Below are 17,993 nucleotides of genomic sequence, written 5' to 3'. Positions count from 1 at the left end.
TAGATGCCGCTGCCCAGCAGGAATGATTTGCGATCAGTGTCCATGCGTGACTCATGTCACCTTCTTTAAACAGGTTCAGAGTAAATAAAAAGCAGATTTGACACAAATGTTTATTACTTCTTACATCAAAAACATCAGAATATTTATGTTTGTGCTGAAGCTTCACACCAGCGTGCGTGTTAGAAGTAGCTCTGCAGCGGCTCTCCCAGGATGTTCTCCATCTCCTGGATCACCTTCTGGACCTGCAGCTCCACCTCTTCACACTCGTCTGCAAAACAAACGGCAGGTTTGAGCCTACGCCGTTACCTGGCCTCACAGGTGGAGCGAAGCTCCACTGAAACACGAATGTGATATTTTACTGCATTCTGTTTGCATCTTATCATCTCTGATGTCATATTTTATCTGAACCTTTACTGATATTTCTCCATGATGGTGAAAATACGTTTCATCTGTCATGCTTTTATTCTGAAACATCTGGATCTAGAGGTTTTCTCTTGTCAGAGATGTGCTGCCCTCTTGTGGCCGACAGCTACATTACATCTTAGAGCCAACAGTTAATATGAGCGGTGTCTGTGTGTGCGCCTCACCCTCCATGAGCTCAGCCAGGAAGGGGATGGTCTCCGGCAGCAGCACCATGTAGTTCTCCTTCAGTTTGGACGCCACCTCCATGAGCATCAGCAGAGAGGAGAAACGCACCTGTGGAGGAGGAGGAGGAAGCTGCTGAGTCAATAACTAACACCAACACAGAGTCTAATTTAAAACTCTTTGTATTACCATTAATTAACTCTGCCTGGCTGAGATCAGACAGTGTCAGAGTGAAGCTTGACCGACTTCTCTGCGCCTTCCAGGCGTCGCTCGGGGCTCAGGGGAGCCGGTCAGCTGTGCAGGTGGCCTTACCTTGGTGTCAGAGTGCCTGGTCTTCAGGAGGATCTGATAGTTGAGGGTCTTCCACTGCGAGTCGTCGCCCATCGCCACAGCAAACTGCCCGACGCAGGGCACCAGGTGCTGGGTGACGCGCTGCTGGTATCGCTGCTCGCCACCGACTCGATTCTCCAGCTGGACACAAACACAGAAACCATTCAAGTTCAATGTCACCAATCTAACCACGCCCAGCGGGTGGAGTCATGCAGTTTTGGAGAAATATTACACCCTCTGAAGTGTCTGCACCTCACCTGGTCTACGAGCGGGCTCAGCAGGGCGTCGCCTCGCTCGCGGCTCAGGAAACGCTGCGAGTCGTACAGGAAGGTCTTGTGGAGGCAGTCGAGGACGTACTGCAGCAGCAGGCAGCTCTTCTCCTCGCCATCGTCCTCGGAGTCGAAGAGCAGCGACTCTGCAAGAAGCAAAAGCACCGTCAAGCTTGGACAGCTGGGAAACAGCTGCTTTAAATATTAACATTTAGATAAATGTAACAATTTACAGTTGAAAATCAATAAAAAGAGAAAAGTTGTGGATGAGGTCAGACCTGTGCTGTTGGTTTGTGTCAGCAGGTCTGCGAATGGTTTCACCAGGTTTCCTGCGAACAGCACGAAGAGTCCTTTGAGGCGGTCGGCGATGCGGTCGGACAGCCGGTAGAAAGTCAGCAGACGATCTTTACGCTCCGATTTGCTCCAGTCGAAGAGCTGCGAGACAGACGCACAGACACACAGTTATCGCCACACGGCGGGAAACTGGGGCGGCGGCTGAATCCTAGGCACGGCGGCGTTACCTTGAAGAAGAGCGGCCTGAATGTGACCTCTGACAGCTTCATCACCATGGCGATCAGGCAGTCGATCACGCAGCCCTCGACCTGCGCCGTCTTCTCCAGATCGCCCTGAAGACAAAAGAGACGCGTGAGAAAGGTAAAGTAATCTAAGTACATCTACTCAATCACCAGCTGAGCGGACCTGGCAATGCTCGGAGCGGAAGTCGAGTGCGGTGAGGAAGAAGGTGGTGAGCTCTGATTGGTGGAAGCTGAGCTGGTCTTTCTCCATGTGAGCGATGTGCTCCTTCAGGATGCTCAGCAGCGCCCCCAGCTGACTCTGCGGGGAAACGACAACGAGACGTTAACAGCTGAAAACCACCGGGAACCTCAGAGCGGGAACCTCAGAGCGGGAACCTCAGAGCGGGAACCTCAGAGCGGGAACCTCAGAGCGGGAACCTCAGAGCGGGATTTGACGCCGATGACCGTTTAGCGCTGATTTCTACTTTTAACGTTTTTTCTGGCTTGAAGCACGAAAACATTAAATTACAGGATATTACTGCTGCTGTTTGATTTTAGACATTTAACGAAGCTCAGCGTGAGAATTTGGGATTTTAAGTCCCTGATTCCACATTTCGGTGGATGTTTGATTTGTTCTCGTGGAGCCATTTTAAACGACTGACTCCAATAATCAGAGCAAGTGTCTTTGGATCATTCTGGAAAACTTTAAGCCAAGGCGCACACACAAACTTTGAACTTTACTCCTTCAGTAGAAAACAGTAAACACACCTGAAGCTCGACTCTCACCTTCTTATCGACCACCATAGTGTTGTAGCACCTGCTAATGGTGGGCAGTAGGACCCTGGGGGGCAGTTTGGTGGCAAGGGTGCTCCTCAGAGAGGCGAGACGGATGGAGAGCTGGGCGGAGGAGGAGGAGGAGGACGAAGTCTCCATCAGCCGGGTCAGCCGACACACCTGCAAGAACGAAGAGGAATAACGAATAATAGAATCCCTGTGACACTCGCGTCACACTCCAGGTGAGCTGGGACCAATCAGCACGTCTCCTCAAAGCAGCAGCGACATCGAGCCGTACCATTTCAGATGAAAAAAACGAAGCGCTAGGAAGAGCGCACAGCACGATCCAATCAAAGCACAGCTCCACCGCAATCCTTTATAACCTTTGTTTTGTTTTTCTGATGCAGTGCTCGCGGGGCGGCGTTACCTGTAAGGTGGCGTCGTGCAGGTATGGGCTGATGAAGTGTGGCAGCGTCTCTGTGACCCGCTGCAGGGCAGTGACGGCGCTCAGCAGGTAGATCTCGTTGGTCAGAAGCTCCTTCCTGTTTTGGAGCGCGTGCAGTATGGCTGGCATCAACCTGTGGAAACAAACACGCGTCAGCTGACTGGAGGGCGGCTTCCCCACCTTGTCGTGTGAGGGTGAAGGACGGGCATGACAGACCTGGGTAACTGCGGGATGGCGAGGGCCTTCAGTGTGCTGACCACCTCGGCGATGCAGAGCAGAGCGCTGCCCATCACGTTCTTCTCCTCCTCTGCCGCCGCGACGAGCTCCACGGTTTGCAACAGCACGGGCACGAACGTCTCATGGTGGTCGGACCCAAAACTGCGACAGAGCAGCTTGAGGCTGAAGAGCGCCGTCTGGCGGTTGATGGCCTGCTCCGCTCCGTCCACGACCTTCCTGTGATCTTTGCCCACAATGTTCAGCAGGTCGCCGATCAGCTGGAGGAGCACGGTAACCTGAGGGCAGACAGGAAGTTGATGTCATCGTTTCATACCCAAAACACGCTCTGCGGAGAACTCTGACATGACTTCCTGTTACCTGCTGTGCATCCCACTGTGTTCTGTGCTGCAGTTTGTTGTTGAGCAGGTCCATGGCCTTCCTCCTGACCGATGCCAGCTCGTTTCCCATCAGGCCCCTCATCACCGTGATGAAGGTGTCCGTGGGCAGCAGCGCGTTCACCTGAACAAAGGTGAGCAGGTTAGAGCGCCTCTGCAGGGCGGCTTTCACTCCAGCAGCAGGAGAAGAAACTGAGGTTAACGGTGGAGGACCTGCTGTTAATGTTAACGAGAAGAGTTTAAATAAAACTGGATTCAAACCTTGTCCAGTACGTCGTAGGCTTTATTCAGCAGAACTCGCCAGAACTTGGCGGTGGGTTTGTCGGCGTTCTCCTCCACACAGCGAGCGATGCTGTGGATGTAGCGCAGGATGTCCTCCAGCAGCCTGAAACACGAACATGACATCACCTTCAACGCCACCAAACGCTCACATAACAACGTGACATCACAGCATCACTCACCTCTGCTGCAGTGGCTGTAGAGATGCGTCTATGTCATCGTCGTTGTCCGCGACCTGAAACAAAATCAAACGTTTATTGTTGTCGCACTGAGCGCGCTCCTTACCGCCTGACCTTCAGTCGCCCACCTTCCCGATGAAGCTCGCTGAGCCGAGCAGCTGAGCCGCGAATGACACGGAGAGGAACTTGAAGTGTCGCAGCTCTTTGCCGCCGTGAGCATCCACGCTGAAGATCAGCTCCTCCACCTTTTCCTCCTCCTTCTTCGCTCCTCGCCGGGCGGCGGGCCGTTTCACTGGAGCTACACAAGACAAACCCAGAAGTCCATCAGACTACGGAGGGCCAAACACGCCAAAACTCTATATATAGAATTAATGACTATATAGAGTCATTCATTCTAAATATCAAATATTTATTCAATTTGGATTAACTCATGTACTTTATACAAATTAGTTTATTTATGTTTCAATTTAAATTCAATTTCCTAAATTTTAAATGAAAGAAATTCAAATTGTTATTTTTTTTTAACCATATTTACTTTTATATACATGTTTTCATAGCCATTGTTCTTTGTGGTAACATTTCTGTTTCCTTTCTTAATAATTTACCTGTTTCTTCAAGTCCAGTATTTTACTTTATTTATAGTTATTCGTTTATATCATCCTCTCTTCTTAAATTTAAAATAAATGTCTAAAATTTGAGTCAGAAATAAAAGCAGCAAATATTTTAATTTACCTTGATGTTCATTATTTTAAACATTGTATTTTTAATCTATTACTTTAATGAAAGACAGATGATTGGCTCCTGGGTGTTTCATCTGTAACAGTAAAAATCTGCCAAATGAAACACTCGGAGCGTATTGTGATAGTAAGGGATTCTCATTAATATTAATTAAAATGTAAATGAAGTAAACTGATAGACGAATCATAACAAAGGAAATAATTCTGAAAGGAGTCAGTTTCACATTTTAAAAATACAATTGTTATCACTTTTTTCTTTCGATTTGGCACTTACAGTCCTCCATACAAAACATGATTATGTTATTGATGATGTAAAACTTTCGTTTCGTTTTTTACCATCCTCTTTGTCGTCTGGCAGCTGCAGCAGGAAGTTCAGGATGTTGATGAGCGAGGTCAGCTGATCGCTGATGTCAAACTGACAGCACAGAGAAATCCAGAAGTCCACGTCTCGCTCCAGCGCCGCATCCTGCTCACGAAAACACAAAATAAACTACGTTAAACACGCAGAGACACGAAACGACGCGCTAAACTCCGAAGAAACAGAAGCAGGCGATTGTTACCTTCTCGCTGGTGGAGCCGGCGCTCTGTGTAGCGTGCAGCTTGAACAGGAGCAGCATTAGGACCCAGAGGAAACGGGCGGGACCCAGCGTGGTCACCAGCTGAAACAGGATTGGCAGCCGCCGGTGCTCGGGCACGTGGGGGAGCGCGTCAGCAAACACGTGCATGATCTTCGTCACCACAGCCATCACGTGAGAGGCGGAACTTCCATCAGAAAGCTGCTGGGCCTGTTGGAGGAGGAGCGAGGAAGAGTTATTGCCACGCCACTCGTGTATAACGGGCATGTTTGTCGGCTCCGTCGCCGCCTCACCTGGATCAGAGCAGGTATGACCATCTGCACCGTCTTGTCGATGACTCTGAAGCTGTAGGTGTCGTCCAGCCGCATGATGCTGGCGCCCATGAAGGTGAAGATGGGCATGATGTTGTGGAGGACTTTCTCCTGCAGGAGGAACACGAACGCGTTTGTTTTCTTGCTATTAAATAAATGTTGTTTATTTTAATTCCCATATTTATTTATTATTGATTAATTTCTTTCCTTTAATTCTTCTCTTCTAAAACAAACCTGATACTAAACGTACCAAAAATCAAAATTACTGCTTTATTTCTTTTATTTGTATCAGTTGCTGTAACTGCATCACTAACTGCTTCTCGTGTTTCCTTCTTTGGGTTCATTAAATTATAATTAAAAGTAAAAATAAAAAAAATAAGAAACAATAGTCTAATATTTGTTTAAAATGTTGGCTACATTGGTCCTCCATATCCATCAGGACATCAATATTTTTTCGTTTGTTTAAACCAGGCACGCGAAGGGTTAACTGATGGCACGACATAGCGGGACTGGCCATCGGATATACCGGGCGTGATTTTACGTTTTTATGGGCCGATGATGTTTTTTTTTTTTTGCAACGGTATTAAAGGTGGTGGATTGGCCAGATGCTGGCAGATGTGTAAAAATAACTCAGCTGTTTGCTGGTGGCTGTGGCAGAGCTTCTACAGAGGCCAGCAGGTGGATGAAGGGAGGGGAGGCAGGAGGAGCAGAGCCCCGAGGCGGTGAACTGAACTCCAGGTAAGAAGTTATGAGCTGCAGTCTATCTGGGTCAGATATGAACCAAGTTTAGTTTATTTTCGTTGTGCTGACTTTTTACAGTCAGTTACAATAACTGGTACTGCTACTAGCTAGCATGACGGAGTTTCTATACAGCTGGGTGGTGCTATGATGTTACTGATAGTGAACTTTATTTTATTCATAAGGTTAGTTAGTAGCTGCCAACCGTGCCTCTTCTCCTCTCATTCTCCCCCCTCCCTCTCCTGTTGCTACTTCAATCATGAAACTGATCAATGATCAGCTGATCAGCTTTTCTCTCTTGTTTATTTATCTCCCACTTTGTGCCAGAAAGAAGAAACCAGCAGATGTCGCGCTAAACAACAGCAGCACGTTTAAGCTTGATCAGCTGTTGTTAGAATTTATTTAATATTAATTTCTAGTATCAGCTGATGTTTGCTGGAGCCACAGCTGTAAAGCTGCTGGTCATGATGTCGGTTTGGATATGTGGTGAGAGGGAAACATGAAGATGAAACCAGGAGATGCCCTTACTGAACCATCAGAGCTGTGATGGAGAAACAGGTTTACCTTTTAGGTGACATGGATGAGTTGAAGTTATGAACTGTTTCTGGGAGACAAATAACACCAGGATCCTTTTCTGTGTAGCTGACAGCTGGTAACTGTGCAGGGGCGGGTCTAGCAAAGTGTTGCCAGGGGGGCAGGTAGGGCATTAACAGGGAGAGGGGGGCAGCTGGAACCCACAGCTGTGCGTGTTCATGGAGCTGCATGTTCACCTGCTGGACGTCACTACCTGACAAGTTTAACTCTTCAGGACATTGCAGAGGCCTTACTGACAGTGTTTGGCTCCACATGTCTGTGTGAGCAGGTTTTCTCCCACATGAGTCCTCAGGCAGCCTCTGAATGCTGGACACTGGGAGACCTGTGTGTCTGAGTGGGAGCCCAGAGATCACAGTAACATGTGTGTCTCTGTGTTAACAAACATGCTATATTGGCCCCGTTTATTTTTCCTATCATTGTTGTGAGGAGACCATAAATAGCATTTGCATTTGCTGTTGTGGATAAAAAGTCTTTTTTGTTTCAAACTATCTGATAACTATTCGCTGACAGCTGCAAACATCTGTGAACAAATATGATCCTATAACGTGTGTAACTGTTCATATAGAGCGTTATTACATTTAATGCTAATGCATCATACGGCACACTGACTTCTGAGGAACGTTTAGATGCACTCATCATCAGACAGGTTGCCCCTGATTTAAACAAACACTTCTGCCGCCATGATGTCATCACAGACGTGCAGAGGAGCTTCAGTCTCAGGGGGCGGGACTTAGACCGCTCTTTGTATCAGTGACATAAAACTCTCAGCTGCAAACAGAGACGGAGGAGGAAGAGCGAAGGTGGTAGTGGACAGACAGAAGAGGAGGTGGAGCTCTCACGGGGAAGATGGCGGCGGCGGTGCCCAGCAGCAGCAGGGCGTGGTGGTGAGTCTGCGGCACGTCGGACGTTCGGATGCACTGAACCACCAGCTCCACACTGAACTTGTCTTCATCCAGGACGTCTGCACAGAGCGAGGAGAGCGCAGTGAGGCAACAAACACACACACACACACCTTCATCATCCTCCTCTGACACCCACCTGCAGCCACAGCTCCTCCACCTGCAGCCACAGCTCCTCCACCTGCAGCCAGTTTGTGGCAGATGTTGAGCAGGCAGCTGAGCAGCAGCTGCTTGGTGTACTCCGTGTTGGCGTTCTCATCGGAGCACGGCTCCATGCTCCTGACGACAGACGGAGTTATTATTACTCAAGTGTTTGTTTTTCTTTTGTTACTTCAGTTGCATTTCCATGTTTGAAATAAAATTCTATCGATCGATTTTTCATCTTTTTGTTACTCCTGTCTTAAATAAACAAACAGAAGAAGAAAAAACTCCAGAAGCTCCACTTTCAGATTGGACCTCTCTGCAGCCCGGAGTCAAAATCCTGCTTCCACTTCCACACGACTCCAAACACGGATCAAATCCACACGAAGTCCTAATGAGGACTTTACTACAGCCTTCATTCTTCTTTCAGTTTAGATGAAATGACAAAACATGAGAAACTGTAGGATGTGGCGTTTCCTGTCATGTTACCTGGCGAGCAGCGAGAACAGAACCGGCACCAACACCTGGGCTCTCTTCACTTTCTTCTTGTGCTGCAGCAGCTCCAGGATCAGAGTGACTCTCCGCCACGACACAGCGCCCCCCTCTGGAGCCGCACCGCTGCTCTCCTGAGGTTTCCTGAACACACGCAGCGGTTCACACCGATCACTCATCGTGGACGCGCCACGCTTTCAGACTGAGGCTGCTTCTGGAAAATTGTGGCTCAACTAAAAGCTGAAATGTTCTAGATTGTCGGGATTCGTCCTGAAACTATCAGAAGGAAATCAGACCTGTTACAGGGTGAAAGTGCAGATCGGGGCCCGCAGGCTGCACGGGCGGTAAACAGCTGACGTCAGCCGGTTTAACTCATTTCTATCAACTTCAGTTCAATAATTACATCATTAAAATGGAAGGACGAGAAACGAGACAACAGCGCCACCATCAGAGTCAACCCTGAACTACAACATTGTTTTCAAGCAGATCGTCATCAAAATCAGTAAATAAGCACAGGAGCAAATCTTCGTGTCGCGTTGCACAGAATGATCCGCCTACAACTATTAATTTGATTCGTTGTTTTCAGTCTGAAGGGAAACTGGTCCGATCACGTGACCTCAGGAACGCTTCAGGGCGCAAATACCTCTGCGACAGTCGGCTCCGCCGGGTCTGCTGCACCGTCACGCTGACTTTGGGTTTTTCTGGAGGAGCGAGCTCATTGGCCAGCAGCTGACAGTCAACGACGACCTGAGGCGAACGCAAAGGTCAAACGTTCAGCGATTCATCCCCAAACAAACGACCGTTTCACTATCAGCCATCTTTCTTCTTTCACGAGAAAGAAAAATGTTGAGCAGACGATCTCGGCTCACCGCTTTGAAGACGCTGCTGATGGTGTTGGCCACCGCTGGACTCCTGCTCTCCACCAGCAGGTCAAACATGGCCGATAGCAGCTTCTGCTGCACCGCCTCGTCCGCGAGGGCGGAGAAGAAGGGCTTTGTGATCTGCAGGAACACGCAGAGACGTCTGAACACGTTAAATCATCACCCGTCACTCAGACTTTAATCTGGGTTTGAAGTAAAGACTGAATAAAAGATGGACAGCATCACTGTGAGCGTGCACTCGGGTAGGATTAGTCCCCGTCCCCCGATTGGTGGATTTGTCCTCCTGACCTGCTCCAGAGCGATGATCTGGCAGCTCGGGATGCCAGCGTGCTGCTGCGTGGAGGTCTTCAGAGCTCTGATGAACAGGTCCAGGCAGTTCTGGTCTTTGGCCAGCAGGGGCGCCGACGCCTCGTTGTACTTCCCCAGGACCAGCTGCAGGAGCTGCGCCTCGGCCTGCAGCAGGGCGGGCGTGTCGGGGCCGGTCTCCAGGAGGCGATCGAGGACAGGAAGCAGGCTGGAGAGCTCTGACTGAGAGGAGGAGGAGGACGAAGAGGTCAAAGGAGACACAAAGCATGGCTCTTTAGACGAGGACGACATGATCAGACTGAGGTTAGATAACAGCACCAACAATGCTTCTCTCTGGCTGTGCGTCACGGCGCTCACGATAACGCCGCCATCAAACACGACACACCAGGAAATGGAAACCGTTCAGCTTCAAAGATCGCCAATCTGAGTCCGGCTCTAAAACAAAGACGTCAGCGGCGAATCCTCCGTTTCAGACGGGGTCCCGCCCACTCACCTGTCCGTTGACCTCGCTCAGCGCTCTCAGCAGGGCGGCGGCGATGTATGACGGGCAGCTCGGACTCTGAATGCTCCTCACCAGCAGCTGCATCGCCGCCGCCAGCTTCTTCTGCTGCGGCTTCGCTTTACTGGATGATGACTCATCGTGCAGCACGCCGAGAACCTGCGGGCAAAACAGGAAATCAGAACAACAAATACAGGAAGTCCAGATTTAAACCAGTCAGCTGTTTCAGAGTCCTCACCGTGCTGAGGTAGGACGGGTCGGCGGCGATCTCCTCTGATGTCGACAGGAGCTTCTCTGTGATTGGCTGGAAGGGGGACGTGTTGGCTGCCGATAGGCTCTGCAGGACGCTGAGCGCCGCCCTCCGGACCTCCCGAACAGGAGACGTGAGACAGCAGAGCAGAGACGGGACGACTGAGGGACACAGACACACACACACACACACACAGACACAGACGCACGCACACACACACAGACACGCACACACGCACGCACACAGACACACACACACACACAGACGCGCACACAGACACAAACACGCACACACGCACGCACACAGACACAGACACACACGCACACAGACACAGACACACACGCACACAGACACAGACGCACGCACACACACGCACGCACACAGACACACACAGACACAGACGCACGCACACACACACACGCACACACGCACGCACACAGACACACACAGACACAGACGCACGCACACACGCACGCACACAGACACAGACGCACGCACACACACGCACACAGACACAGACACGCACACACACACAGACACAGACACGCACACACACACAGACACAGACACACACGCACACAGACACACAGACACAGAGACACGCACACACGCACACACACACGCACACAGACACGCACACACGCACACAGACACGCACACACGCACACACACACGCACGCACGCGCGCACACACACACACACACACACACACGCACGCGCACACACACACACAGACACGCACGCACACACACAGACACGCACGCACACACACAGACACGCACGCACACACACAGACACGCACACAGACACAGACGCACACACACACACACACACACACAGACACACACGCGCACACAGACACACACGCACACACACAGACACACACGCACACAGACACGCACGCACACACGCACGCACACACGCGCACACACAGACACACACGCACACACAGACGCGCACACACACACAGACGCGCACACAGACACAAACACGCACACACACACACACACACACACACACGCGCACAGACACGCACACACACACGCACAGACACGCACGCACGCACACAGACACGCACACAGACACGCACGCACACACACAGACACGCACACAGACACACAGACACACAGACACACACGCACACACAGACACACAGACACACAGACACGCACACAGACACACGCACACACAGACACACACGCACACACAGACACACACGCACACACAGACACACACACAGACACACACACACACACACGCACACACAGACACACACGCACAGACACACGCACGCACAGACACACGCGCACACAGACACACACGCACACAGACACACAGACACACGCACACAGACACACACACACAGACACACACACACGCACGCACATTTGTTTTAATAACCTCGTACGTCATCAGCGCGTCTTCCAAACTTCGGACGTTTCATGAAACGTTAGTTTGAGGTTTGTTTACCTGAATCGACCTTTTTAAAAGATTTGTTACATTTTTCTTTTTTCTATTTTTGTAAATCTCACCTGGTGAGTTGGCGGCCGCCAGCTCCTTCAGCTTGGAGGCGGGTTGGGTGCTCAGCAGAGCTCCGCCCATATACAGTGCCCGTGTCTGCAGGACGGCGCCCACCTTCGCATCCAGCTGGTCTCCATGGTTACTGGTGTATCCCCACAGCATGCACAGGAACCTGAAGAGCACGCTCGGTTCGCGCAGGTGGACCTGAGGTGACGGTTTCTCAGGTTAGCGGCTCGCTCCATCACGCTGAAACATCATGTCTGCTCACAGGAAATGATGTCATACCTGGACGAGCAGCTTCATCAGCTCTCTGAAGCTGTCAGCCGTCGCTCCCTCGGCGGCGCCGCTCATGATTATGCTGAACAGGCGGCAGATCAGACCCAGGTAACAGCAGGTGTTTGTGTCGAGCTTCTCTGGGTTCCACCACGCCGCCCCTGGAAGACAATCATGTGACCAGTCAGCTGACCGGTTCCCTCTTCTACCTCAGCTCTCACCTGCTCTGGGAGATTTTACCTTTGAAGGAGGCGTCGTGACACTTGAGGCAGGAAATTAAGTCTCGGAGCAGAGCGACGAGGACGAAGCCGTACTCTGCGTCCGGCTGCTGTCCCTGCGCACACCTGCTTAGGTAGAGCGCCGCCGCCTCAGAGAAGGAGGTAGGCACGAAGACGGGACGCTCAGCTTCCTGTTCAGAACCAACACCATCCATCAAAACACGTCGCCGACGATCCTCAGTGCAAGCGGGCTCTGTTTAACTTTGTGTTTATGGATGTTAAAGGCCGACCGACCTGTGACGCGTCGCTCCTCACGACCTCCAGCAGAGGGGCGCTCCAGGAGCGCGTAGACCCTCTGAGCGGTGAGCAGGTGCTGCGTCTCGCTCAGCTCGCCCAGACCAAGCAGCAGCGTCCGGGTCAGCACCAGGAACGCCGCGCGCTCCCTGAGGCTGGAGCGTCGCTGCTGCTCCACCAGCACGGCGAGGTTCTCCAGCTGAGCGCGACACACACGGAAACCATCAGCTGACAGACTCACAACAGATCAGTCCGCTGCTGAAAGTAGTCCCAACAGCACGGCTGCCTCGTGACTCAGACACGTTCATGCTTGAAAACGTTCACGTGAGCGACACGAGGAAAGGCGTCTGAACTCACCGCGTCACGCCTGGAGAAGTGCTCCATGTTCGCTAGGTTCTTTGTCAGCGTGGAGACCAGCCGCTCGTTGGCCACACCCACAAAGTCGGGCTCAACGCTTCTCTTCGTCACGTCATCGAGCTCTGTGTGATGCAAAAAGTTTCAGACACTGACGAAATGATGGACAGAACTGCTTTTATTGTGAAAGCGCCACAGGAAATGGGTCTGTTACCTGGGGCCCAATTCAGGGTGAGCGGGTGATTGGCAAGGAGGGGGGACCGGGCGATGCGGCGGGCGAGGTCGAGCTGGGTCGAGGTGACGACCAGGAACGGCAGCAGCCTCCAGCCCGTCCTCGTCACCAGCTCGCCGTGCCCCTTTCCCATCCGTGGGTCGGACAGTAAACGCACCACCTCTGTCAGCACGGGAACCCTGGAGGAAGGAGTCTCAGATTTACAGGAGGTTCATGAAGGCATCATTAACAGCAGGGAAAATAAGCTTTCACTGACCATCGCTCAGCCTCCGGCAGATCGGCTCTGTGCAGCAGAGACAGCAGACACGAGACGGCGTCCTCGCGGTCCACAACGTCAAACACCACCTGAAACACAACGAAAACCGCTATTAACCACAACGCCATCAAGCAGAACGCCATCAGACCCGTTAACCATCGTCTCACTGACCTCCAGGACTTGGAGAGCGGCGGCTACGACCTCCGGCGATTCGTCCTTCAAACGCTCCGTGACGGCGTCTTTCAGGAAGTCGTCATCCAGACTCTGCTGCTGCTCAGAGGAAACACGACCCTTAATATGTGTGGTTAAAAATGTCAGCCCGCTCAGGACCCGGAGCAGAGCCCTGAGGCGCCCCAAAGCTACACAATCACCTGCCTCAGAGGTCAAAGTTCACCTGAATGAAACAGACACAGAGGATTAAACAGGAAGTCTACCTGTCCAGCGGCGATAAGGTCCTTCAGGCGCTCCACGGCCAAGACTCTGACCGACGGCTGAGGGTGTTTCAGGCTGAGCAGCAGCGACGTGTCCGAGTCGCCTAAAATCTGCCGACGCAGAAGGAAGACCGTGAGCTCAGAGAGACGAAGACGCCACAGTTCACCTGAGCGACGCCGTTTTGTAGCTCACCTGATGTTTCCCGCTGCTCAGCGACAAAGACAGAAACCGGTGGAAGAGCCGTTTCTGCGCCGTGCTGCCGATGTCGGTCACATGACCTGCGAGGACGCCGTCCAGAGCTGCACAGTACCTGATGGAGGAGAAAACTTAAACGCGGCTCCGCCCTCTGTATCCCAGAACAGCTGCGGCCGGCGGCCATGTTTTCACTGCTGTTTGCGTGCAGACTCGTTTACCTGAACACGGTTCTGCGACACCTGTGCTGAACCAGGAACTATATAATATTTACTCGTACGTACTTGGACTCGAACAGGCGCACCAGAGGCAGCAGGCGCTGGTCGAGGGCCGACAGCTCTACAGGTGAGCGCTCGCTCTGAGTCAGATACTCGTCCAGCAGCAACCTACGGGACAAACACGGCAGCAGTGAGAAGACGTGTCGCGTGATTGGCTGCGTGGTCGGCTGAGAGGAGGCTTACCGGGCCGCGGTGTGGTGCAGGTCTTTGGTCAGCAGGACGGACTCCAGGATGGACTCCAGCACTGCGAGCCGGTCCGTCTCACCTGTGACACAAACTCAGGTCAACTCCACCTGCGGCGCTGTAAAGCATTAGACGTACATGCAGCAGGCCTCACCTGAGCTGCTGATGAACACGCTTTGGACCAGGTGAGGCAGCAGGTAGCGGAGCAGAGGGCTGACGTCGTGAACCGCCGCCATGACCTGCAGCGTCGGCACCAGCGCCGCCATCGAGCAGAGACGGCCGGCGGCTCTGAGCACACGAGAAGGAACAGACAGGTGAGAGGACGTCACGCCTGGACAGAGCGTGCCTGAAACATCACGACCAGGCGGCGTCTGTCCTACCTGGGCCCCACGGCGCCCTCCTTCTGGTTCTGCAGCAGCACGATGAGGCAGCCCACGCCCTCCTTGGCGAGGACGGGCTCTTTGATCAGAGACTTGCTGATGTGCACGGCGAGGCTGTCCACCAGGCTCGCCTCCATCACCACCTTCACCGCCAGCTGGCACACGATCATGTAGATGGCGGCTTTATAGTCCGCAAGCGACGACTTCAGACCCTGAGGAGGCAACGACATGTGCGAGGTTAAATCTCACGTCACCTGTCGGGTTGGGGTCATGTGAATAATGGCGCACGTTACCGTCTGCACGTATGGCAGCAGCTTGGAGATGATGGTGTTGGACACTCTGTCCACGGCGTCCAGGGCGGGGACGATGGTGCAGGCGTAAAAAGAGAAGATGACTCTGAGCTGGGAGCAACTTCCCGAATGTCCGGAATACGCCTGCAGAGGAGAAGGAGAGCAGTGAATGCAGGTAACTGTGCAGGCGTCCCGAGAGCCTCGCCGCGACGTCGACAGGTAACAGGAGGGGTCAGGGAGGTCACCTCGATGGACCGGGTCACCAGGCTGCAGATGAAGTCCATGAAGCTCAGGTCAGTGTAGCAGTGAGCGATGAGAGTTCCTCTGGATAACGGCACGCCGGGTTTCTGAACAAACAACGACAAACAAAACGATTTCACGTCACTCTGATCAGCAGACGGACCTCACAGGCGCTCCAGCTCAGGCGAGTCACCCACCTGCAGGCCGCGCAGCCAGTTCCAGCGACTCGTGGCGTCGCTGATCTTCAGGAGCTGCAGGACTCTGACGAACACGTTGGTGTCGTGATACGGCAGCGCGCAGGCGAGCAGGCTGTCGGCATTGTACAGCTGGATGTGGAAGCTGAACACGGGAAAACACGGAGTCATCACGCGAGTATAAAACAGGAAACAGAGTGTGAAGGAGAGCTTCTGTGCACATTTAAGGTTCATCTAGTTAAACATCTGTTTGACTAATTAAATACGAAAAATAATCGTCAGCATTGCTATAAATGTGTTAATGAGGCGTCAGCGCCTTAAAGCTGCCGTTTCCTGAAGGACTGTTTGCTCCAGTGAAATCTTAAATCAGAAGTTTTCTGAATGGACTTTGGTTTGTTTTTCATTTATCTAATGAGTCACTGTTCAAACACAAAGTGTCATTTTCTGTATAACTGAGCTGCGACGCCTCAGCGGCTTACCGGTGAACGAGCCACTCGATGCACTTGTGAGCCGGTTTGAGAAGGAAGTATGGGCAGAGGCGGGTGAGGAAGAGCGAGATGCCGGCATCCAGCTTCTTGTTGACCTCCTTGGATTGGATGCTGCGCTCCAGGGTCGTCGAGGCGGGACTGAACAGGGTGCTCTGAAACTCCAGGAATGCCGGCTCGATTCCCAGTAGCTCCTCCAGCCCGGTGCATCCTGCACGAGGAAGAGGACAGACAGGATGAAGGTCAGGGAGGAAACGGGCTGGAACAGGAGAAGAGGAAGAAGAGGGCGGGACTCACCGAGGGCGTAGAAGGTGCTCCTGTCCATGGACGCTGCCTCTTTGGGGTCAAAGAGGAGCGAGGCGACCTCACTGCGGGTCAGCAGGTTGGCATCGCTCTGAGGCAGCGCCAGCCTCTTCAGCTGGTGAGCTAACGACGTCATGATGTATGATGAATCTGACAGACACAAAAACAGCCAAATTCTGATTTCAGTCTGAGGCCTCTGCACAAAACTTTATTTAAACAGCAGGAAAACAGTTACATGAATCTTTAATAAAAAATAATCAACATCACCTCCTTTTTCTCCGTGTTTGTCTTAAAGGGGGAAACCTTAAATCTGCAGATTTTTAAAGGGAGTTTGGAATGTAAATTACACAGCAGATGAAAAAGGGTCACACACAAACACAGAAACAGCAGGTTTGAAATTTACATGTTGGATCAATATTACGGTACACGTGATTAGCAGAAATAGCATATTGAACAGCAGCTGTGCAAAGACAACTATTAAAACCAAACAACTGAATAATAACTTTTTTCCTCACGAATTTCAGAGTGACTGAAGAAGTGAAAGTTAAGCTCACTTTTACACAGGGCTACATTGTCTTTTAAACAAAAAATCTTAAATCTAAAGTATTTTTAAGGGACAGATGAGCCCGTTAATAATCAGGGAAACGTGGTTCCTCTGCAGCTGCGCGTTAGTAACAAAGTTTCTACACCATTTAACTCTTCAACATCAAAGCCACAAAAACTCCGGAATTATTTATTTAAAAGCCAGAAAATCATATTTAAGTTGTTTACTGACAAACTCGATCACAGCCGACTTTAAAGCCAGATCGCCTTCTGTTAAAATACAGATTTTAATGAAACGTTTACATGGGTGGGCGCGTCCTGACATGAGCGGAAACGTTAAATCTGCCGTTTTCTGAATGAAATTCTGCATGTACAATAACTCGAGACTTATACGTTACCTCGCTTTCTGAGCACTCTTTTCGGTCAACGATCCAGATTACATGCAGCTCACAGAGAGTTTAGACTTATTCCGCCCGCACTAACACGCGGCGCTTTTATCGGGTCACAGATTAACTCGCTGTGACCGGAAATACGCGTCAAATCCAAAAAGCCTCAAAGGCTCTCCAACACTTTCAAACGTTTCAACATTTCACCGAAAAAACACAAAACTCAAACCTGAGTCCTCAAACCGCACCGACACACGTGCGTACGGTGCTCGACGTGACCGGGATCCTTCTACATCCGGTTCACTCCGGATGTTTTCCTTTTTTTCCCCCCCAATCTTTGATGACGACGCGAGATGATTCACCCCATCTACTTCCGTAAACTTGTTTTTAACAATCCGAAGAAAAACGCTTTAAAATCAAATTCAAATATATTCAGTTAAAATAAATAAAACTGAATCAATTTACATGGAAATTAATAAAAAGTACAAAAAAACTTGAACGAAAATCAGAGAAAAATAAAATGATTCTA

The 17,993-nt window shown here is 51.2% G+C and overlaps 1 protein-coding gene across 1 annotated transcript; it reads right to left on the bottom strand.

Moving 5' to 3' along the window:
• Positions 1 to 92: 92 nt before the first annotated feature.
• On the bottom strand, positions 93 to 17,684 carry heatr1 (HEAT repeat containing 1). The gene is given in 47 exon segments (XM_026177774.1): positions 93 to 268; positions 588 to 696; positions 898 to 1,056; positions 1,173 to 1,330; positions 1,463 to 1,619; positions 1,706 to 1,810; positions 1,884 to 2,018; positions 2,486 to 2,653; positions 2,901 to 3,051; positions 3,135 to 3,430; positions 3,513 to 3,653; positions 3,791 to 3,914; positions 3,991 to 4,043; positions 4,116 to 4,285; positions 5,061 to 5,190; positions 5,285 to 5,509; positions 5,593 to 5,721; positions 7,782 to 7,903; positions 7,981 to 8,120; positions 8,472 to 8,618; positions 9,118 to 9,221; positions 9,344 to 9,475; positions 9,644 to 9,883; positions 10,155 to 10,319; positions 10,399 to 10,571; positions 11,943 to 12,135; positions 12,217 to 12,365; positions 12,445 to 12,613; positions 12,717 to 12,755; positions 12,757 to 12,915; positions 13,074 to 13,195; positions 13,285 to 13,481; positions 13,559 to 13,647; positions 13,730 to 13,828; positions 13,993 to 14,100; positions 14,183 to 14,300; positions 14,467 to 14,568; positions 14,644 to 14,725; positions 14,798 to 14,931; positions 15,024 to 15,235; positions 15,317 to 15,457; positions 15,559 to 15,660; positions 15,751 to 15,892; positions 16,227 to 16,443; positions 16,530 to 16,685; positions 16,803 to 16,845; positions 17,477 to 17,684. Coding segments are annotated over 45 exon segments (6,438 nt in total). The 5' UTR covers positions 16,672 to 16,685; positions 16,803 to 16,845; positions 17,477 to 17,684; the 3' UTR covers positions 93 to 179.
• Between the last annotated feature and the right edge of the window lie 309 nt (positions 17,685 to 17,993).

This window comes from Astatotilapia calliptera, chromosome 8 (assembly GCF_900246225.1).
Source record: "Astatotilapia calliptera chromosome 8, fAstCal1.2, whole genome shotgun sequence".
NCBI lineage: Eukaryota > Metazoa > Chordata > Actinopteri > Cichliformes > Cichlidae > Astatotilapia > Astatotilapia calliptera.
Note: the sequence above shows the minus strand (reverse complement) of the source record. Positions and strands in the feature narration are given on the sequence as shown.